Source organism: Anabrus simplex, chromosome 9 (genome assembly GCF_040414725.1).
Source record: "Anabrus simplex isolate iqAnaSimp1 chromosome 9, ASM4041472v1, whole genome shotgun sequence".
NCBI classification, from domain to species: Eukaryota; Metazoa; Arthropoda; class Insecta; order Orthoptera; family Tettigoniidae; genus Anabrus; species Anabrus simplex.
Window position 1 is genome coordinate 42,709,495 of NC_090273.1, and position 24,071 is coordinate 42,733,565.

The 24,071-nt window shown below is 39.6% G+C and overlaps 1 protein-coding gene across 3 annotated transcripts in view; it reads left to right on the forward strand.

Moving 5' to 3' along the window:
• Window positions 1–24,071, forward strand: part of Galk (N-acetylgalactosamine kinase) — an 81,390-nt gene that overhangs the window by 28,892 nt on the left and 28,427 nt on the right. For all 3 annotated transcript variants that reach the window (XM_068229214.1, XM_068229213.1, XM_068229212.1), the window contains 3 exons: window positions 8,658–8,831; window positions 12,700–12,910; window positions 18,118–18,226. In XM_068229214.1, the coding sequence (XP_068085315.1) occupies window positions 8,658–8,831; window positions 12,700–12,910; window positions 18,118–18,226 (494 nt within the window). The remainder of the gene's footprint in view (window positions 1–8,657; window positions 8,832–12,699; window positions 12,911–18,117; window positions 18,227–24,071) is intronic.

Here is a 24,071-nt window from a genome sequence, read left to right on the forward strand (position 1 = left end):
CACTCAGCCCGGCAAGAAGAACGGAGAAGAGAAAAGAAAACCGGCTAGACTTTTATACAACATACATCATGACAAAACTGAGGCTGAATGGGCTCAAACTACGCAATGCACAGTGCAGTCAGGTGGCCTGTTATACACGGCGTCCATCATAAACTGAGAGAAAATGAGTTGCAACACACCTAGAGAACACTGTGTGTTTTGCGTGCAAATTGTGCTACAAGAGCTTAAATTGGTAGCTGGCTAGACTGTAGCATAATGAATATCATAAATATCAAACACTTCCTGCCCAGTGACGAGCAACAGCAATTGGCACATGGTTAACAGCCATCGAGTCTTCAAGAATGCACTGGGTTGGAGAAAGTGTACACTGGTACAGGTAATTGTAGTCTGTTCCACACCACACTCACATTCAGCAGATGATGTTGAAAACTGTAATTTCTTCAGAGCAGCCTTGGATCTAGTAGTAATAATAATAATAATAATAATAATAATAATAATGGTGTGTGGCCTCTGTTGAGGCCTGGTGCAGGTCTTTCGAGTTGATGCCGTATATGCTGTCTATGAGGATGGGGCCCTATCAAATATGAAATCTAATGCTGAAGACATCACAAACACCCAGCCCCCGAGCTATAGGAATTAACTAATGTAAATTAAAATCCCTCACCCTACTGGGATTTGAACCCGGGACCCCTTGGACCAAAGGCTAACCATTTAGCCATGGAACCGGACCTTGGATCTAGTGATGTCGTGTGAAAGCCTGTTGAGTGTTCACCATACAAGCCAAGTCTCACTGTTTTACAAATAGTTGTAAATAATTTGTAAATGCCATACACTAAATAAATATATAGAAAACATGGACATATTTCAATCAATCAATACTGATCTGCATTTAGGGCAGTCGCCCAGGTGGCAGATTCCTTATCTGTTGCTTTCCTAGCCTTTTCCTAAATGATTTCAAAGAAATTGGAAATTTATTGAACATCTCCCTTGGTAAGTTATTCCAATCCCTAGTTCCCCTTCCTATAAATGAATATTTGCCCCAGTTTGTCCTCTTGAATTCCAACTTTATCTTCATATTGTGATCTTTCCTACTTTTATAAACGCCATTCAAACTTATTCGTCTACTAATATCATTCCACGCCATCTCTCCGCTGACAGCTTTTAACATACCACTTAGTCGAGCAGCTCTTCTTCTTTCTCTCAATTCTTCCCAACCCAAACATTGCAACATTTTTGTAACGCTACTCTTTTGTTGGAAATCACTCAGAACAAATCGAGCTGCTTTTCTTTGGATTTTTTCCAGTTCTTGAATCAGATAATCCTGGTGAGGGTCCCATATACTGGAACCATACTCTAGTTGGGGTCTTACCAGAGACTTATATGCACTCTCCTTTACATCCTTACTACAACCCCTAAACACCCTCATAACCATGTGCAGAGATCGGTACCCTTTATTTACAATCCCATTTATGTGATTACCCCAATGAAGATCTTTCCTTATATTAACACCTAGATACTTACAATGATCCCCAAAAGGAACTTTCACCCCATCAACGCAGTAATTAAAACTGAGAGGACATTTCCTATTTGTGAAACTCACAACCTGACTTTTAACCCCGTTTATCAACATACCATTGCCTGCTGTCCATCTCACAACATTTTCGAGGTCACGTTGCAGTTGCTCACAATCTTGTAACTTATTTATCACTCTATAGAGAATAACATCATCCGCAAAAAGCCTTACCTCCGATTCCACTCCTTTACTCATATCATTCATATATATAAGAAAACATAAAGGTCCGATAACACTGCCCTCAGGAACTCCCCTCTCAACTATTACAGGGTCAGACAAAGCTTCTCCTACCCTAACTCTCTGAGATCTATTTTCTAGAAATATAGCAACCCATTCAGTCACTCTCATTTCTCACATTTCTCTCAGTGAAATTTCATGTAACATTATCAGCAGGTGAAAGAATGAAATCCAGGTAGCTGTCATGGTGCACTGCACTTAACATACTCTCTGGCTCCTTCAACACCTCTTATGGAAATAAAATGCTGCAGTGTCACATTACATCATTGAAAATCAAGCATATATCCTGCTGGATTCCATCTACCTAGGCATCAGTGGAGGACACTAACCTGAATCAGGACTGGTCAGGATAAACAAAAATGGTAGCCATTAGTCTATGGTGACCAACTACAAACTATGGATCACATAGTAAGTATCTTCATTGAGCTGTCCAGCGTAATACAGTAGACCCTCTCACATCCTTCACTTATGGAACTGGGATATGGTCGGTTACAAAAAAAGTTGGATAATCTGAGGAACATATAAAAACGTTTATTGTAAAGTGCGGACAGGAATGTAAAATAGTCTTAGAGCAACTAAAAACAAAATTTCACATAACACTGTGATGGTAATAACAGTAGATTTATATACATGAAAAAATATATTTTGCATTAATGAAATGAACACAAAAAAAAAAGAGTACATTTCTGTAGACCCACTGGTCATTCATTACAATACATACATACATACATATCCCACGTCGTTCCATCTTAAGCGATGGGTCGGCAAACGAGGCTTCTCCACCAGTTGCGGTCCCTGAACTTCTCTCCTTCTTCAATGCTTTCCAAAGTATGTCCTCTCTGTTGAATGTCAATCTTCACCATGTCCTTGTACCTGAGTCTTAGTCGCCCTCTTGGTCTTTTGTCTTCAAGTTTTAGATCGTACATTTTTTTTGGTAATCTGTTATCACCCATGCGTCGCATATGTCCATACCATCTCAGTCGCTGCACTGTTATTTTGTCCTGCAGTCTTACAACTTGAGCCTGCTTGCGGATTTCCTCATTACGGACTCTGTCCCTCCGTGTTTTGGCGATCATGCTACGGACAAATTTCATTTCTGCTGCCTGGATTCTACTAACATCTTTGTTTCTCATGGTCCATGTTTCCCAACCATAGGTCAGGATTGGTACGTAATAAGTTTCATATATGACTCTCTTACATAACACTACTACATTAAAACATACAGTACCGTATAAAAATTATTTTGCAGAAATTAATTCACTTTAAAAAGTCTGTCAAATTCTTTTGTTTCATACTAGACATTCTTGATCTTGCGGATACATCCCTTCATTTCTTTATCCATGACACATCCATAGGTGTTGCCACTTGATGCTGTTCGATTTACTTCAGCACGACCTTGCACGCTTCCTTGGTCGCAAAATGACTAATCTTTTAGTTTCTTTATCTATCTCCGTTACCTGTATTGTCTTCATTAACATCAGCAGGGAGAACAACAGTTATGATCTCATCATCGTTAATCTCTTCATTGAAGACCTCGATGATGGTTGGCTATAAGAGGGGCTACTAGACATCCACCTCATGAATGATAAAAGTTATTCAGTGGATTTACCGACTGCAATTGTACCTGTAATTTTATTGCAAACTTGAGATCAATGTACCGTATTTGTATATACTAGTATGTAAATAATCATCATCATTATCCAGCTGTAGCCGGGTAGGGGCCACTTTCTTCGGTCTTTCCACCACTCCTCCTCCAACACTGTGTCCCAGTCCAGGTTTCTTTCTCTAATATTGCGTTGAATTGTGTCCTTCCATCTCGATTGTGGTCGTCCGCGGCCTCTCCTTCCTTGCATTTGCATTTCCATCACCTTTTTCTTGGCATTTTTTCATTAATCATTCGCTTTTTGTGCCCAAACCATCTTAATCGGCTCTTTATTCTATCAATTATTTTTTCCATTCCAATTTCGTCCCAGATTTTCTCATTCCTTATTTTGTCTCTTCTACTCTTCTGTATCATACTCCTCAAGAACTTAATTTCGGCTGCCTGTATTCGACTCTCATCCTTCTTTGCCATTGTCCATGTTTCTGCTCCGTAAATAATCTATATATATAAAATAAGAGTTTTGTCTGTACATTGCTCCGAATTTGAAAACAAATGGTATTTCTGTATCGGTTATGTCCATAGTACCGGGCGAGTTGGCTGTGCGCGTAGAGGCGCGCGGCTGTGAGCTTGCATCCGGGAGATAGTAGGTTCGAATCCTACTATCGGCAGCCCTGAAGATGGTTTTCCGTGGTTTCCCATTTTCACACCAGGCAAATGCTGGGGCTGTACCTTAATTAAGGCCACGGCCGCTTCCTTCCAACTCCTAGGCCTTTCCTATCCCATCGTCGCCATAAGACCTATCTGTGTCGGTGCGACGTAAAGCCACTAGCAAAAAAAAAAAATGTCCATAGTAACAAGGAAATGCACTTTTTACTTTTCCGTAATTTCTGTCTGTCTGTCTGCCTGTATGTGTGTATGTATGTATGTACATGCATCACTAGAAAACAGCTGAAGAGAATTTAATGAAAATTGGTATGTAAAGTCGGGGGATGAGCCACTACAATCTAGGCTATAAATCATTTTACTCATGCTGAGTGAAATGGTAGTTTAGAGGAAGGCCTAAAATTTAATTCTCAATTTTTTTTTTTTTTGTGGTCCTATCGATAAATACTACAAAATGAAAGTTATATATAATTACATTTCCGATCATTTATGTCATACATTGTTACCGTACCGGCTTCGATAATACAGATACTCATCCATTTGTATTTTTGTTGCCAAGTCCACATCAACGCCAAGCCACAAGAAAAAGGGTTAACAGAATTTAATGAAAATCTGTATATGGAGTCGGGGAATAAGAAACTACAGTCTTAAGTTGTAAACAATTTTATTCACCCAGGATGAAATTGTAGTTTAGGGGAAGGCGCTTAAAATTTAATTTTTAAATACCCATGTTATTGGTCCTACCTAAAAGTACTACATAACATAAGTTATAGAGAATACAATTTCCAATCATTTATGTTTTATTCAGTTTTACCGTACCGACTATAAGAGTGGTATTTCAGAGTTGGAGGAAAACTAAGTGTGGAGGCCTACAATATTGATAGTGCATAACAAAGATCAACAATAACATTACATTGACCATTGTTTGTTGTGATGTTCTTTGTCTTTTATGCTGCTGCTAAACTCAAATAGATGGGATTAATGCTGTGTAACGAGTATAACAGCCTGACTGAATATTGGCGGAAAATAGCTAGGGAGTTAGAAAACTTTCTTCTCTAGCATGCCATTCCTCTGGTTCATATATTTTCTGATAGTGCCGGTACGTTACAGACTGGTTCATCAGAGTATTCTAGCTATTCGATCCCTACTCTGACGCACTGTTTTGAATGAGCAGTGTGCACACTTAAGGCAAACGCTCACTTAGTAGTGTTAGTATTAGTATGACCTGGTCTAGGATTACAATTTAGAACTAATCCGAATTATAGCACCACAATAACTCAAAATTCAACCCTGAAAAGAGCCGTTCCTTAAGGAAAGCTTCTTCCTCTTCACTTTTATTAAATTCTACATGCATTTTATTCCAAATTAGCAGTGAGGTGGGGTTTCTCCTCTGGCTTGGAGGAAAAATTTGTCTCCAAGTCAGATAGATTTTTCCGCCGCCTGCGTAGTGAACTGAGATTTTCCGACTCAGCGGGTACTCCTATTAAACAGATTAGTAAGAGGGCATAGTTTATGCCCTGGGAGTCTCCACTATTCGACACCCCCACTCGGCCGAAGATAAGACGAAGTGTGTTCACGGATCACGGCTCTCTGCGACCTGGTCATTCCAGCTCTGGAACTTTGGGCTGTTAGATCGGCAGAGAAAATGTGTGGTTTTTCATTTGTTCGAGTATTTCATATAAAAGCATTGCTTTTAATCGCACCATTCATATTGACGTCATTGTAATGACCTATGTTCATTTCAATTGGAGAAACTACTAAGACAGTCTTTCTGAGGATGTAAAAAGGCAGGTGGAGAGTGAGTGTCTGTCATTAAAATGAAAACTCCCCAACCTGATTGTGACTGATGGTAGGCAAGGTGGCCTACCCTTACAATGAAAATTCCCTAACCCAGTCTTCATATGAGAAAAAACGTTTGGTGACTTCCCCGTCGTGTTTTTAGGGTAATGTTAAGTGCTACACAATTTAATACAATCTTGCTCACAACGTGTACACTACTTAACCTAGAATACCGTATACAATGTAGAATCCCGTAGCGAAGCATGGGTACATCAGCTAGTATTTTAATATAATGTACATCAACTTCAATTGATCTTTTCCAGATCGATGAAAGATACAATTATTTCAGTTGTTGATGTATCATATTGCAGGCTTGGTGACACACACATGTCTCCTGATAAGTGAGATCTGCATGAATCAAAAACTTCCATGCAAGTAGATGTTCTACAGAATAGAGAAATTTATATAAAACTGCAGAGGAAAGAATCATAGTACATGGAAAGCACGTTCCTTTCTTTGGCTTTTCTATATTTCTATAAAATATTCTTAATCGTTTTTACAGTTTATTCTGAGAATACCTTTTATAGGTAATTCACATAGAAAGGTATGTTATGATTAAACATTAGAATAAAATAAATTATTAATTAAATAATGTATGAAAAAAAGACATATAGTTAAAAACAACTGCAGGGAATAAGAATAATTTTCAAATTCATTTAGGTAAAAATTACTAATGGAGACTCAAACCTGCACACTTCACATCCTGGAGCCAGGACCTCAAGCATTGTATTACAAGAACATTTCTCTGGGTTGATTAATGGAATCTGTGAAGTATGATCGTGCTTGAGTGGGGGTAGCCTGACAGGACATGCTCCCTTTATATTCTCCCAGCTAGTCTCAAGGTGGAGGTAGACAAGTTAGGATCGCTCTGAGAGCTTTGCATACCGTTTCATGCATGACATAGATCTGCAGAATACATAACAAAACTGCACCTGACTTCTCTCAGGCTCCGTTATTTTAAAATGTTAGTATGCAGTTTTTTATTTTTGGTATGAAAATGAAACATTTTCACATTTTAACATGTCCTGTGCTTCAAGACCAACAGCCAAATGTGTAGTATGAACATGTTTGTCCCCTCTCCCAGTCTATTCTGGCTACTCATTGGGCGAGCCATCTTTTACACTGTCTGCTCAGGAGGTTTGTTTTCTCATTCTTACTTCACAGATTTCGTGTACGGACATTAACTTATATTATGGTTTATAGATGGTGTTTGAAAATTGAAATGTTAAAATCTCTCAAATTACAGTCCATTCAAGAGAATTTCCAAATAGGTGTGGATTTTGTACCCGTGTAGATTAAACTCGGATATACTTGACAAAATAGGAATCTGCCACACTATAGATTCTCCTTGTTAGTATGACATGGTGATAGTAAGGACATATTTGCTCATAGTTGTCCTGAATTTCACTTTTGTAATGATCTTGTTTATCTTTAGAATTGAAACATTAATTCTTCTCATGGGTCCTGTTTTTTTGGACACAAAAGGTTAAGGAAGAAAATAATGAAAATAATTCTTCTTTTATCAATTTTGGCCAGCTGTGGACCACGTAAATAACTCCTCATGATTTAAGTTTTCTTTGGCGCCAGTACTTCTCCATCCTCCTGCTTTTTCCTTTCAGCCATCCATTGTTGTTTCTTCTTGGTCACTGTTTCCGACTCTTGGAAACCCTTAAATGTGTGTAACTTTTTTCTGAAGGTGGTTCTGTTGTGGATGTCTTGATCTGTGATGTTCATTTCTTGCAAATCCTTCTTCGTGTTAACAAACCATTTTTCATAAGAGCTGCCTTTCCTATTGGGCTTATTGAATTGGTTAAAGATTTTCTTAGCAAGTCTGTCATCAGGCATTCTTGAAATATGTCCAAAAAATTTAACTCTTTGCTTTTGAATGGCATCTGAAATCCTACTGCATGTTTTATATATTTCTTTGTTACTGCGTAATCGATATGTGTCAGTACATTTCTTTGGACCGAGGATTTTTCTTAAAATCTTTCTTTCCTTCTTCTCAATTTCTTCAATGTCTTTCCTGGTTGCTAATCCCAGGCATTCTGAAGCATACAAGCACTCTGGTTGAATTACTGCCTGATAGTGGCGTAATTTTGTCCTGTAGAGATCGCTTTCTTGTTGTATGTGTTTTTTATAAGGTGGAATGCAAGCTCCATTTTTCTGGCTCTCTCGCGGTTTGCTTCTTTATCAAGCCCAATTAGGTTGTATAATCTCACCACCAAGGTTTTTGAATTTAACAACTGTATTTATCATTGTTTGTTGTTACTATGTATCTTGGGGTTTCTTTAATGTTGGTCATGAAATGTATCTTTTCAAATGATATCTGCAGGCCGGTTTTCATTGCTACCTCTTTTAAAGTGTTAACTTGTTTTATCGCTGATTCAATATTTTCTGATAACAGTACAAGTTCGTCAGCAAATGCTAAGCAGTTGATAGTGATGTTCTCTTTCTTGTATCCTATCCTTATTTGGTCTTTAATGCCTTTTTCTGCAAGTTCTTTTTCCCATTCTTTGATGACCTTATCCAGGACACAATTGAACAGCAGTGGGAATAAGCAATCTCATTGCCTTACGCCTGTCTTGATTTCAGAGGGTTCAGATATCTCTCCTATAAACTTAACCTTTGAGTATGTGTTTGTTAAAGTCTCCTTTATTAACTGTAACATCTTGTTATCTGTACCCATTTCTCTAAGGATGTTAAACAATATGCTCCTTGTAAGATTTATTTGTTACATTACAGGGTGAACCTGATTGGAGAGCATATTGACTATTGCGGTTACTCTGTTTGTCCAATGGCAATCCAGTACAGCATCCTTATAGCAGCTAGAGAGACTGACAACCCAAAATCAGCCATAGTTCTGAGCAATACTGACCCAAAACATGAAGATTTTGAGTGTGACATTCACAATTTCAGGTATGTCTTTTATGAGTAATATCAGCTAACACCATTCATTGCTTAGTGATACAAAGAGTATAAAAAATTTGTGACCTTGGTCTGTGTCATGTTAGTCTATTGAGAATGTAACTGGAAGCCATATCTAATTACTCTATGTCTTGTATTTAACTCCACCTGAAAACCAGAACTCAAGATATAAGAATGCTACTTTAGTTTGTTTGTCCAATCCGTGTCCCGTTTCTGTACGGGGTCGGGTATGAGGTGAGATGAATCTGTTGTGGCTGGTTTTTATGACGTCAACCTCATCAGAAGAGTTAATGAATTGAAATGATTATACAAAATTCCCTTGAAAAAGGAAAAAATTAAAAATCCACCTTAGTCAATATAGTAAAATATAGCCTATATTAAACACACTTTTTAATCATGACCTTTTTAAGTATATTTGTACTGTATATTACGCAGTCGAAGGAAACACTCTTGGCTGAGGATCTTGCGGGATTGGACAGGATTAGATTCTAGTAGACTGATGAAGACAGCCGAACATCGTACAGACTTTGCTGTGATTGTGGCCAACCTTCAGTAATGGAGAAGGCACTACAAGAAGAAAATATGTTGTCAATACGGACCAGTGTGAACATGAGATTCATAAATTGTAATGAAATGAATGACGTGATATATGATAGTAGGAAGAGAGAGGGTGAAACCCGGTGCTGGCACATAGCTTACTCTTGTCGAATAGCACCAAGGGGTCTGCTCAAGGCTTAATGTCCCCACCAACAAACAAATCACCATCAACAGCGTCATATGCCCTCACTCCATATGAGCATTGCAGAGAGGTTTGAAATTTAATCCAGGCTTTTGGCACACACTCTAGCGATTAGAAATTGTATACCACCACCTCCCCTACCCAGTTGGCCAACATTCTGATGGTGAAAATTTTTTCAACCAATGGGACTTGAACTGGCTAACCACGGTGTCAGACCGTTTAGACTTCAACGCCTTAACGATCATGACCACCAGGCTGGGGTCATCGGAGCTACCCAGGCTCATTTTGGTTCCGGCTGAGGTTTAAGACCGGATGCCTTTCCTGACACCACGTGATTCTTGAGATGAAAATCTCAACTCAGGATCTGCCAGGATTTGAACCTCAGCCTTCTGGGTGGGAAGCCAACAGCTAAGCCACTGAGCTAATCGTGCCTCTCTCCCCCCCCCCCCCCCAAAAAAAGTCCCAAAAGGAAACCATAAATTAATTTCATCGATTGCAAATGTTAAAATTCTTTTTGTACATTATAATCCAGTAATATGGGAGAGATTGAAAGGATACATCTTGAGACATCCAGGACTTCCACAGTTGGTTTTAGAGGGAATTGTTGAGAGTATGATAGTATATCTCACAAAGAGATCGGAATAAATGTAGGAGGTCTTTGTCTCTCACTCCAACCCTATGTAAGGGTGTAATGGCATCATGCTGTAATCCTGTTGACACCCTGCCTGCAGGAGTCTCTGTTCTGGTCATGGTGACTTGTTTGTTGTAGGCTCATCCCAGTGCGATGGTGCAAGTCCTCTGGGTCTTTGACCATTGACTTTACCCTCTTCAGTGAATCCTTCCATTTTCTCTAGTCTGCTGGCAATACGACCAAAGTACCTGAGTTGTTTTTTTGTCTGATAAGGGTCAATCATCTTTTCCTGACATGTAGCTGTTTCAGGATTGATTCATTGGTTCGGTCTGCCATTCAAAGTATTCAGAGTAATCTCATATTGCTCCACCATTCTAGAGCATCAGTTGTCTGGATGTGAGCAGTCTTCATTATTTCTGCTGTAAAGGTCACAGTAGGGAAGATTAGAGTCCGCACAAGAATGAGTTTTGTCTTCCTTCCAAATGCGAGTAAGGTCCGATGTTGATTTTTCACCATTATGACGTGCCTGTACATTTCAGGTTCACGGTCTGTATTATTAGTAGGATGTAGTAGTTGTGTAGAAATAAAGAGCTCAGCGCAGGATAGAAAGTATAGGGCAGCATGAAGATCTGCATGAAATGAAAATGAAATGGCGTATAGCTTTCAGTGCCGGGAGTGTCCGAGGACAAGTTCGGCTCGCCAGATGCAGGTCTTTTGATTTGACACCTGTAGGTGACCTGCGCGTCATGATGAGGATGAAATGATGATGAAGACGACATATACACCTAGCCCTCATGCCAGCGAAAATAACCAATTATGGTTAAAAGTCTCGACCCTGCCGGGAATCAAACCCGGAACCCCTGTGACCAAAGGCCAGCACGCTAACCATTTAGCCATGGAAGATCTGCATTATAATAGTCTATGGACTGATGAACCAAACAACAACAACAACAACAACAGTGATATTCAGATGATGCTTTCATGGCCCGTAATTGTAGACATCGTAATAAGCTTTTTGGGCTTTTGCCATATCAGAAAACAAGGTGAAATTGTAGCATGACACATGATTAAAAGTGGATCCTGTGTGGTAATCACAATCAAAGTGACAGTGGTTGGATATTGGTGAAACATCCAGACACTTTCCGAAACCAAAGTTCTCTTTGTTTTCTGACATGGCAAAAACCCAAAAGCTTATTTTATTTTTTTATTTTTTTTTCTAGTTGCTTTACGTCGCACCGACACAGATAGGTCTTATGGCGACGAAAAGCTTATTATCAAACCACCAAGGGTGATGATTCGAAGCATGTTTTTTAAGTAAGTACCGTTTTTAAATATGGCCGCTGTAGCGCTTCGGTCATTGTTTGGTGCATGCGCCCTCAGTATGTACATCTGTAGGCTAGCAACAAACACCATTACTGAAGCACTCACCCATATTTATGTTTGTTTTAGCATATTGAGAATGCCTCTGACAATTAACGGTCCCGCTGAGTATGAAGTACGTGCTATGATTCGTTTTCTGAATGGAAAAGGTGTGAAAGCTGTTGAAATTAATTGCCAGATTAGTGAAGTGTATGGAGAACACACTACGAGTGAAGGAATGGTAAGAAAACGGGTTAGAGAATTTAGAGAAGGCGGTACTAATCTCCATGACGAGAAGCGTACTTGGGGGACCGTCTGTCATTTCTGAAGACTTGTGCAAAAGGTTGATGCAAAGATTCGAGAAAACAGATGCTTTACGATTTCATCATTAAGTTATGAATTGGCTGAAATTTCAAGGAATGCTCTTTAAGAAATTGTGTCAGGACGCTTAGATTATCAGAAGTTGTGCTCTCGCAATCCAAAACAAACGGCATGACATGCTCACAGGGGGTGGTCTTTTGCCTCATGACAATGCATGATCTCACACGGCTAATCGAACCTGAGACCTCGTCGCTTCATTTGGTTGGGAACAATTTGATCATTCTCTTTATAGCACACAGTGTTTAATGACTGCCACTTGTTCCTGCACTTGAAAAAGCATTTAGCACCACGACGATGTTGATGATCTTAAAACGATCATGCTGCATTGGCTGGCACATCAGACGGCAGATTTCTATGAGGATGAATTCAGAAGCCGGTTTCACAATATGACAGATGCCTTAATATGCTTGGAACTTACGTTGAGAAGTAGTTTAAGGTACAGGCTTACATGTAAAAAAAATATTGTTGAAAACATTGCATTCCCTTTTTTTCTATATCAAAACGGAACTTACTTAAGACATGTCTCGTAATAACAACAAAATCATGATTGGCTGATTGAAAAAACTTATCTCGTGCTGGGCACTTCTTTAAGGAAAAAAAGCTTTTAAACAATCCATGCTAAATTAACTCTTGTGTGTTTGTTTGTTTGCTTGTAATCTCTCTGTTATTGTTTAATTACCTGATGACCAATGTTACCAAACAATTCCTGTTTTCTTTTTTTATCTTTTTTTATTATTTGTTTTATTAAGCATAGTGGTGGAACAAGGCAAACCTCCTGGATGGCACAACTACTTCCTATGTGGAGTCAAGGGTATTCTGGAGACAATGTCTCAGCAAAGTCAAAATCAAGCTGTCGGTATTACCTGTGCAGTAAGTGGAAACATACCAGTAGCTGCTGGCTTGTCTAGTTCAAGTGCCTTGGTCTGTGCTGCTGCGCTTGCTGTAGCTCACGTTAACAAGGTAATCACTTTCTCTTACACATTGACTTACAAAGGAATGATAGTTTTCTAAGAGGATCATTTGATATATTTTCTGTATTATTGTAGATAAACGAGGTAATTAGTACTTCAATTTATTTTAATTATGTTACAAATTTCGACCTTTTGATGTTAGGTAAGCTTAAAACACTTAAAAAACTAATTGGTCATACATATAATAAAAATGGATAGCATAATACTTGAAAATAGTTCTGATCTAATATTCAATATACACCAAAATAAGTCAGTCTTGAGGATGTAACACAACACTTGAAAATTCTCATGATCTGTTGGTTCAGCAAATTATTTATAGATCTTCAAGACAGTGGTTTATATTTATTGAAGTATACCAACAGGTCATGAGAATTTTCAAGTGTTGTGTTACATCCTCAAGACAGTGACTTATTTTAGTGTATATTGAATATTAGATCAAACTATTTTCAAGTGTTATACTATCTATTATTCTTATATGTATGGCCAATTAGATTTTTAAGTGTTTTAAGACCTTATGGCTGATGATGGCCTAATATCAATAGGCCAAAACTAGTACCATAATTAAAATAAACTGAAGTACTAATTTTATATTGTACTGATTAGGTGGATTACCTCATTTGTCTACAATAATTATATTGTCATCAATACGGAACATGAAAATTATAAACTTTGATATTTTTTCTATGTTTAATATATAAATGATATTTGTTCATATGAGTTATGAATGATTTCAGCTGGGTATTTCCAGAAAATCAGAAGACATTGTACAATGTTAAATTTTATTTTTGAAAAAAATTAATGTATCCAACACTTCAGTTAAGGCTTATGTACTAAATTTTTTCATAAATATCTCCGACCGAAACAGGCAGCCTTTATTGTGCATCATTCAGAGTGTACCAGTAGGTTTTGTGAGACGTTGGTTACAGTGCTCTGTGCAAGATGTTGGATGAGTGTGATTTTGGGGTAAATTCTTCATATGATTTCAAAATTAGATGTACAGGGGGAGAAATATGCTGTAATGTGGTGAGGCTATGGGGCATAGTTTCATCTTCAGAGTGGATAGTGCAGCACTAGTTTGAAAAATTTCATCCATGGGACCAGAGTCTCCAAGATGATTAGGCAGAGGATGGTCATCAAGGGTGGAAGGCATGCTTTGGGGACAAATCCATGCATCACTCTCAAAGAACTTTCCCCACAGTTCAGCATTTCCATTTTGGTCATATATCTGACAGACCATCTTCAGTAAATAGGGAAAGTGAGAAAAATGGATGCCTGGATTCCACAGGTACTGACAGAATGTCACAGGCAACAGCAGATGGAGATCTGCTGTAATCTGTTGCTAGAATGAACTCGTACTCAATTGTAGCATGTCACATGATTAAAAGTGGATCCTGTATGATAATTGCAATCAAAGTGGGCAGTGATTGGATGTTGATGAAACACCCATATACTTTCCAGAACCAAAGTTGATGCCACTTAAGGTTTTGTTATTAGCATGGTGGTCATGCTAGCCCAGAAGAGCATATATAGCAAATGGAGACATAATATTTCTCCTCTAATACATTGGCACTGCATTGTGCTGATCACATACCTTGCAGTGGTGTCGCTACTGGTGCGCTAATCAGGTGGCATCTTGGGAAGGTGCGGTATCCAACGTATGAGCCCATGCCACACTGTAGCGAAACACTAGTTGTCTTATGATTGAGTTTCCTGAATTTAGTTTAACTCCGGATGTTGTTCATTACAAGTTTCTCTTAGTAAAACGATTGTTGCTTTCATGTTCTGTGCAAAACGTAACAAAATGTACCAGTATTTTTGAAAAAAGTAGTCATCTTTGGTCCATTGCTAGGGTCCTCTGATTTTATCAGATGGTGCTGAACCCCTTTTGATAGAAATTATGAAACAGAAGCTGAGTGACGTGAAGTATGAAATACTCCCTTGCCCTCCACCTTGTCTCAATTTAGCACCAATCGTCTACCCATACGCTTATTCATGTAACTCGATTCCTGAAAGCCACCTGTTCAAAAACAGGAATGATGTAGAAATGCTGTCTGGGACTTCATTGTCTCGTAGGAGCCAAGTTTCTTCAAAGACAAGATTGAGAGTCTTGTAAATTGTTGGCAGAGGTATGTTGCAGATGAGCCTACTTTGAATGAACCAGGTATGTGTTCCCCGTTCAAAATTTCAGTAGTAGTGTGAGGTGCAGAAAACGATCATTAATTTCCAAACAATTTCCATGGTATCGAGATCCATCAAAATATCTCCAGGGATTCTTACTTGATTATGTAACTAACAAGTTTTAATAGAATTTCTCCTGTTTGCTTTCAACAACTCTGAAACTTGCAAGGAGTTAGGAAGAGGACATAGGCCTGCATGTATCAACTTCTGGTGAGGTGGCAGTGTTTATTGTTTTAAAGGGAAGTATAATTATATGAATATTTCCTTGCACCAACTTCTGTTGGCTATGCGGATGCCAGGTGTGAAGTATGTTAGTGCTAAGACAAGGTAATATGGAGGGTACTTGAGTACTTCATGTATAATGTTAGGAAATAGTAGTATTGATTAACATAATGTAAGTTACTTGTAATTCCAGCCTGTAAAAATGGCCACTAATAACAGTTGAGGAAGACTAGTTATTCAGATCCAAAAAGGCTTGTGAAATGAAATGAATACCTACAACCTGTTTTCCAGTCATAGACCAGGTCAGGGATGGAATGAATGAAGCCCCCATCTTGCGGTGAGGATAAGAATTATGCCACCTGCCGAGGCCTGTCGCACTCCTCTGGGGCAATGATTAATGACGGACAGATGAAATGAAATGATATTGGAGAGTGTTGTGAAAGGTGAAAGGGAAAACCGGAGCACCCGGAGAAAAACCTGTCCCTCCTCCACTTTGTCCAGCACAAATCTCACATGAAGTGACCGGGATCTGAACCACGGAACCCAGCAGTGAGAGGCTGCCGCCTGTTTTAACAGTATGTATTTTGTGAAAATATGTAGCAACAACTTCCTAGTAGTTAGTTACTTGCCATAGCGGCCAAGCGGGTTAACATGCTGTGGCTATGGAGCCAAACTCTACATTCAGGAGGTGAGTGGATTCAAATCCCACCGTTGGCTGTTCTGGGGATGCTTTTCTATGGTTTCCCATTTTCACTTTCAGACAAATGCCAGGACAGTTCCTGTTCATAAGCCACAGCCAATTCCTGCCACCTTCTTACCCGATATCATTCATCATCATTCATTTCATCTTCATTAGCTCCTCAACTGAAGTTGGCATCAGGAAAGGCATCTGTCCATAAATAAATAAAAAGAAGCCACATAATTTCATCTCACCTCATCCCCGATTCCGTATCAGGAAACAGGACTAAGAGGTAGATACACATATTATCCGCAAAACTTTTAGTGAGACTTCAGCTCCCTAGTGCTGAATCGGTAGACCTCGGTTATCTTCGAGATTCGTACTGGCAACCTTTGACACAAAAATTATGAATCGATTATGCATCACTGTGAGACATATGGTGGTATAACTGCAACACTTTACGTACTGTTGTTGTTTACACAGCAAAGCCAAAATATAGGTTAGAATAATTCTAACCTATTATTGAACATGAGTGAGGAGAATATTATGGGAGACATGTCAGCAGCTAACTTATGACGACTAACCATCGAGGCATTCCATTCAATATCTGCCACAGATTGGGAGGGGTACAGCAGAAAGGTGAAAAAACTGGAAGAGGAATACTGGAGGCATGATAGTGTCATGGAAATAGCCATGGACAAGATTGTAATTAATAGTACTGAAGATAGAAGTGACGATTGTGAAAGTGATATTTCTGAGAATTTATACTAGGAACAAGATTTGCATCGAGAAATGTTATATAATGTGTATGTGACAGTTGTTGGCATAAGATAATAGAAAAAGCAAAGCAAAGTCACCTCCGTACAGGCCATGAAGGCCCTTGGAGGAGTGGAAGGTACAGGCTCCCACCATTGTTAACCTCGACATGTGATGGGGTAGAGTGGTTAGCTGGTTAGGTGGTTAGCCACCTTTGGCCCCAGGAATTAACCTGATACTCATTTTTGGTGTAGGCTGAGTGAACCTCAGGGCCATATGCACCTCCGGAAGTGGAAATCTCGTTTCTTAAATTTTACGACTTCCTGACGGAGATTCGAACCAACGACCTTCCGGGCGAACCAAGCACACCTTTACTGCCTCGGCCAGGCAGATAAGAGAATAGAGGTTTAGAAAATTCATTATCGATCGATTTATTATTTATCTATGATGTGCACAGATAGATTATATAAATAAGTATATAATATATACACAATATATACAAGCAGAAGCCTATAGTTCCAAATCAAGTCCATTGATCCATTTCAAGGCCTCCTCAGTTGCGTTGTGTATGTCCTCCAAAGGACCTTGAAATGCTCTCTGTGGACACTCGGCAATTACGTGGTGGATGGTCTGTGAGGTAGCTCCACAATCACACCCAGAAGACTTCTGCCAGCCCCATTTATAAAGAGTATAGCCGCATCTTCCTTGATTGACTCTTATCCTGTTTAGAGTCCTCCATTGACGTCTGGGTAGATGGAGACCGGGAGGTTGAACATGAGGTAGAGTCACAAGATGTTGATTGGGAACAGAAGACTGCTGCCATTGGTGTAACCAGGCGTTTGTGATGGAGAACCCAGATTCTTCCAGTGTAAGTGCAGTGCGCCAGGGTGGAGATCTAGACTTAAGTCGTCGAGGGGCAGGTTGAGTAATATCCTGGTGAACGGGGAGGTTGGAGTCCTGGTTGGTCTTCTTCCACAGTTTTAGAAGAGCTTCAGACCTTCTTAAGCAAGGCGGTGGAATATTACTGTGTGTAGGTAGCCAGGCCACGTTTGTAGAGCGATTACAACCAGTTATAATGCGCATTGCTTGATTTAGTTGAACATCAATCTTCGCAGTATCATCGATCGATCATACTATTGATTCAATTCAGATTTCATTTCCATTCAGTTGGCAGTATTACAGGAAATGGGGTAGCCCCCTCCTTACTCCTCACTCCCATAAAACTAAGTATCCCTAAAAGTTTTGCAGATAATACATTTAGTAACTACTAGTACTTCCTATAAATGGAGATAATCTTGGCATACTTCCTGTATTTTTAAATACATTTGAACACTGAATCATTTCATTTTTACAACTTCCAGGTTTCATTATCCAAATTGGAGTATGCTACTCTGTGTGCTAAAGCAGAGTACCACATTGGTACTCTGGGTGGAGGAATGGACCAAGCCATTGCTTTCTTGGCTTCTAAAGGTAAGTTATTACATAATTATTGATATACTGTACATAAAAATGACAGTCAAATTTTTTTTACTGTTTTTTCTATTGTTGGTGAGTCTTACTTTGAACATGGTCTAGATTAACTTAACATTAATTAATGATGCTTTTTTTATTCTTTTGCTTATTTTTATTCATTTGAAAGATCCATAGAATATCATTTACAGTGTAGAAGTTGTAATGCAGTTAACAAACAATCATCATGTTCAAAATTGCAAGAAAAATAATAATGGTGTCCATGCTAACACAGCCGTACTATTAACACACCAAGAATTGTCGACTAATAAAACAAAAGTACAGAACAGAATACTTCAAGTCCAATATAGCTCAACTGAGCATAAATGGGTCATCTCAAAGTAGCTGATAATTTGAAATAAATTGCCAAGGTATAGAGTTGTTAATCAATGCTGTCTACTCTAATTTTGTGGGATGTTGGTAAACTCTGTGTGTTTACTTTTTATGTATTTCATCATCATCATTATTATTATTATTATTATTATTATTATTATTATTATTATTATTATTATTATTATTATTATTTATTTATTTATTTATTTATTTATTTATTTATTATTATTATTATTATTATTTTTTTTTTTGTGTCACTGAGCATACTGTTGTAACAGTTAGCTAATATCTTGTGATGTTTTATTCTTCATTGTAAACTTCTTTGGACCCTCCTAGCACTAAAAGCAATTCGATAAATGAATAAGTTGGTTAAGAGGGTAAAACTTCAGCGTTGCCCTCCAGGTTGAAATACACAATTTAGGAAGTCGAATCTTATAAATCTTACCTCATATTACATGTAAGAGAGATAGAAGTGTTCACTGCCACTGCTGAGAACCAACAGCCACCAGCTACACAAGCAACAACTCGTTCTAAAGGGGTCAACAGGGAAGTAAGTATTTAACATTTTCTATCATCCCCACAGAGTAACAACATAGTTTCTTCACACTAAAATAAGCTAAATCTTTTCTTCCTTTCTTTTCTAGACTCCTTAATAATAACAACAACATATCACATTGGCCGACAAGAAAATACTTCCATATTGTACCTCAGTTGAAGTCAAGAGGAGTTCCCCAGCTAGACTTAAGAGTCCCATTTTTATTGTTAACATCAGTAAATACCACTAGGCAATCCAATGAAGATTTTAGCTACAAACCACTAAATTAAGGATAAAAAATGCCACCAAATCATATTAATAGGACAGATAGCTCTGAACCCCAAAACTATCTTTACCTACAAAAACCTCAGCACCTCACCCTATGTAACAATTTTCGTTGACTTCCAGAAGGCTTATGACTCAGTAGACAGACAGTCCCTCTTTGAGACATTGACTGAAATGGGACTGGATAAGAAGACTTTGAATCTTGTGAAGGCTACTCTAACGAACACCATGTCCAAACTCAAATTCAGAGGGGTATTATCAAAAAGCTTCCAGATCAAAACAAGTGTTAGACAAGGAGATGGTTTGTCCCCTATCCTGTTTAACTGTCTGCTGGATAAGGTCATTCGGGAATGGAGGAACACACTAGCTGACAACTCTGGATTAAAAATCAGCTACAAAAAAGACAAGTTAACAGTTACTTGCCTAGCCTTCGCAGATGACCTCACACTCTTAGCTTCAAGTATGGAAGAAGCTACGTACCAGCTATCCTCCCTAGAACGCATAGCAGCTAAAGTAGGGCTGAAGATCGCTGTCAATAAAACAGAATTTCTGACCAACATCAGAGAAGCACCCAACTTCATTTCTTCGGGGGACAAAATAATACACAAGGCCAACTTATTCAAATATCTTGGAGAATGGATAACCCCAAATGTTAATGAGGACCTTGCAATGAAGAGTAGATGCACTAAATTAGAAAGAGCCTATCATCTTTGTAAGAACATATACAAGTCTAAATCCCTCTCCTTGAATCTTAAACTTAGACACTACAACACCGTAGTAAGACCATCTGTACTGTATGCCTCAGAATGCCTAAACATGACCCGGAAAGGACAACTCAGAAAACTGGAACTGAAAGAGCGAAAGATCCTCAGAAGGATTATGGGTCCCATTAAAGAAGGAGATGGCTACAGAATCAGGCACAACAAGGAACTGTACAGTAAAATAGAGAGCATTACAACAGCTATGAGGAAGAGAAGACTGATGTTCTATGGTCATGTAGTCAGGATGGACAGCCAGAGACTCACTTCAAGGATCTTCAACACTGTATCTAGAGGTAAAGGAACAAATGCCAAATAGACGAATTTAGTGCGGAAAGACCTACAATACCTAAATATTGATCACATTGACATTTACAACCGTGATAAGTTCAGAAAGTTAGTCAAGACATCTCTCCAGTCACTAACAACTAAATCACTGCGTCCAGGAGTAGGAGTGAAATGGACTCAAGAAAGAAAAGACATCCATAGCGCTAGAATGAAGGAATACTGGGCTAAGAGGAAGAAAAGAGCTCACCAGAGTTAAGAACCACGTGGACCATCCTAGGCCTACACGAAGAAGAAGAAGAAGAATGAGGAGGAGGACAGATAGCGTTTAACTGGTAGTAGCAGTAGAGTGATAATTAAATGTTTTCTTTTCACATACAGTAGAAGTCCACTATAGCAAGTACTGCATGTAACAAGAACCCCATTATAATGACAGTTTTAGTCTGTCTCTTCAAAATTCTACACTGACTGACAGAGCAAATGCAACACCAAGAAGGAGTGGTCAGAACTTTATGCCAATTGCAGGGTAGACTGACGTCACTGAGGTATGCTCATAATGTGAAATGCGCCGCTGTGCTGCGCACGTAGCGAAGGATAAATGGGACACGGCGTTGGCGAATGGCCCACTTCGTACCGTGATTTCTCAGCCGACAGTCATTGTAGAACGTGTTGTCGTGTGCCACAGGACACGTGTATAGCTAAGAATGCCAGGCCGCCGTCAACGGAGGCATTTCCAGCAGACAGACGACTTTACGAGGGGTATGGTGATCGGGCTGAGAAGGGCAGGTTGGTCGCTTCGTCAAATCGCAGCCGATACCCATAGGGATGTGTCCACGGTGCAGCGCCTGTGGCGAAGATGGTTAGCGCAGGGACATGTGGCACGTGCGAGGGGTCCAGGCGCAGCCCGAGTGACGTCAGCACGCGAGGATCGGCGCATCCGCCGCCAAGCGGTGGCAGCCCCGCACGCCACGTCAACCGCCATTCTTCAGCATGTGCAAGACACCCTGGCTGTTCCAGTATCGACCAGAACAATTTCCCGTCGATTGGTTGAAGGAGGCCTGCACTCCCGGCGTCCGCTCAGAAGACTACCATTGACTCCACAGCATAGACGTGCACGCCTGGCATGGTGCCGGGCTAGATCGACTTGGATGAGGGAATGGCGGAACGTCGTGTTCTCCGATGAGTCACGCTTCTGTTCTGTCAGTGATAGTCACCGCAGACGAGTGTGGCGTCGGCGTGGAGAAAGGTCAAATCCGGCAGTAACTGTGGAGCGCCCTACCGCTAGACAACGCGGCATCATGGTTTGGGGCGCTATTGCGTATGATTCCACGTCACCTCTAGTGCGTATTCAAGGCACGTTAAATGCCCACCGCTACGTGCAGCATGTGATGCGGCCGGTGCCACTCCCGTACCTTCGGGGGCTGCCCAATGCTCTGTTTCAGCAGGATAATGCCCGCCCACACACTGCTCGCATCTCCCAACAGGCTCTACGAGGTGTACAGATGCTTCCGTGGCCAGCGTACTCTCCGGATCTCTCACCAATCGAACACGTGTGGGATCTCATTGGACGCCATTTGCAAACTCTGCCCCAGCCTCGTACGGACGACCAACTGTGGCAAATGGTTGACAGAGAATGGAGAACCATCCCTCTGGACACCATCCGCACTCTTATTGACTCTGTACCTCGACGTGTTTCTGCGTGCATCGCCGCTCGCGGTGGTCCTACATCCTACTGAGTCGACGCCGTGCGCATTGTGTAACCTGCATATCGGTTTGAAATAAACATCAATTATTCGTCCGTGCCGTCTCTGTTTTTTCCCCAACTTTCATCCCTTTCGAACCACTCCTTCTTGGTGTTGCATTTGCTCTGTCAGTCAGTGTATATGAGAGCTCTGGCACTGATGCACCCGTTATTATGAGCGATTAAGCGTTCCCGATTTTTTCCATTACTGTATTTATGTACCCAGCAATTATATTGCATGCGATAGATTATCTTCAGTATCGTTTCCTCGCTACGTCCACTAGCAAGCTCTCGTCGACATTTGAAGGCGATATAAATGGTCCATTATTGGACATTATAAATTTTCCAGCTAAAAATTTACTCATTCAGGACAAATATTTCAGATTCCCTATGGGAATCAACATCTATATCATTTGAAGGCGATGTCGGAGTTGATTAGTAATATCCGTCCCCTGCTGTTCCATAAACAAAAATGGAAGTGAAAGAGGAGAACACGTTTTCGTAATTAATGCATAAATGTGTCCAATAGCAGTTGTTAACTCGTTAAAAGTAAAGGCTGAAGCGAACGATCGCTTAATTTTAATTTTAACTGCAATTAAGTAAGAATGGGATATACTTCAAGATATGGAAGAGTGCTATACTGTTAGGTTAGGTTACGCTGTTTGAAGAAGAAAACTGAAACGTTTGCCACAGAGGCCTCTGGAGTGATATTATAATTTTTTCAGAATGAAATTAATCATACACTTTCACGTAGTATCAGATTTTGAAAAATAAGAAACGAGTAAGCCGTAGTGTAGATATCATTCGTAAAAACGCAAGTTTTGAACAAAATTATTGCCATTTCATACCAATTTTTATGTGTTTGGGGGTTTCTCCTGAATTTTACAAAAAATTGGATGTAACGACAATCTGTTATAGCGAGTAAAATTTTCGCCGTTATGAATTCTCACTATAACGGACTTCTACTGTATTTTCTTAATCTTGCTTTTTATTATTATATCTGCATGGTATAGAAACCTTTCTGGAAGTTTGTGTATACCTGTTGCATAGAATGGATAAATAAGTGTTGGAGTGATTGAACAGTTTATAATTTGGAATTTCTGGTCTGCCTGCAGCAAAGCTGAGTTAACAAGAATTTCTACACAGTCTCATAGTTTTTTCAGGGTGGTTTGAGGATTAGATATCAGTTTTTCAGAGAAGTTTATGCCTAGATAACGTTCACCACACGCTTGTGTTCTTATTTCTTGTTGATTTATAATGAGGTTTTTGTCTGAATATATCCCTTTCTTCATTCATGCAGCTACAGATTTAGAAACATTGATGTTGAGGCCTATTTTCTGAAAGTATTGCAGGGCAATTATAGTCAGTTCAGCTGTTACTTCCATGCTGTTACCAATGAATACTGTGTCATCTGCAAAACTCATTAATACAGTACTTTTGTTTTCATTCTGTCGTGGCACACTAGCGCGTTGTTTGTGTGCTGCGGCACACCAATTGAAAAAGCCTGTTGTAAAAGAGCACAAAACCAGTAACATGTTCCAAAGTAGCCAGTTGAATGAACACTGATATTGGCTGAAATTAACTCACTGTGGCATGAATCTAATAATTCAACACAGGTAGATTTCATCGTCACCTGAGGAACAATAGAAACTCCTAAACATTTAAACCAGTAGTCTGACATAAAACCGTGAACCATTCTTTGCTTCAGTAACAATTGATAGTATTATCTGAGCAAGTGAGTAAGGCACTAACAACAAGAGAACATCATCCCCTGTGCCCAGTGCAGCACACTCTCGCGCTGCTGGGTGGGGGAAGGTACTGAAGGTCTTAGAGATATCAACAGTCTATTGAGAGGAATAAAATTGAATT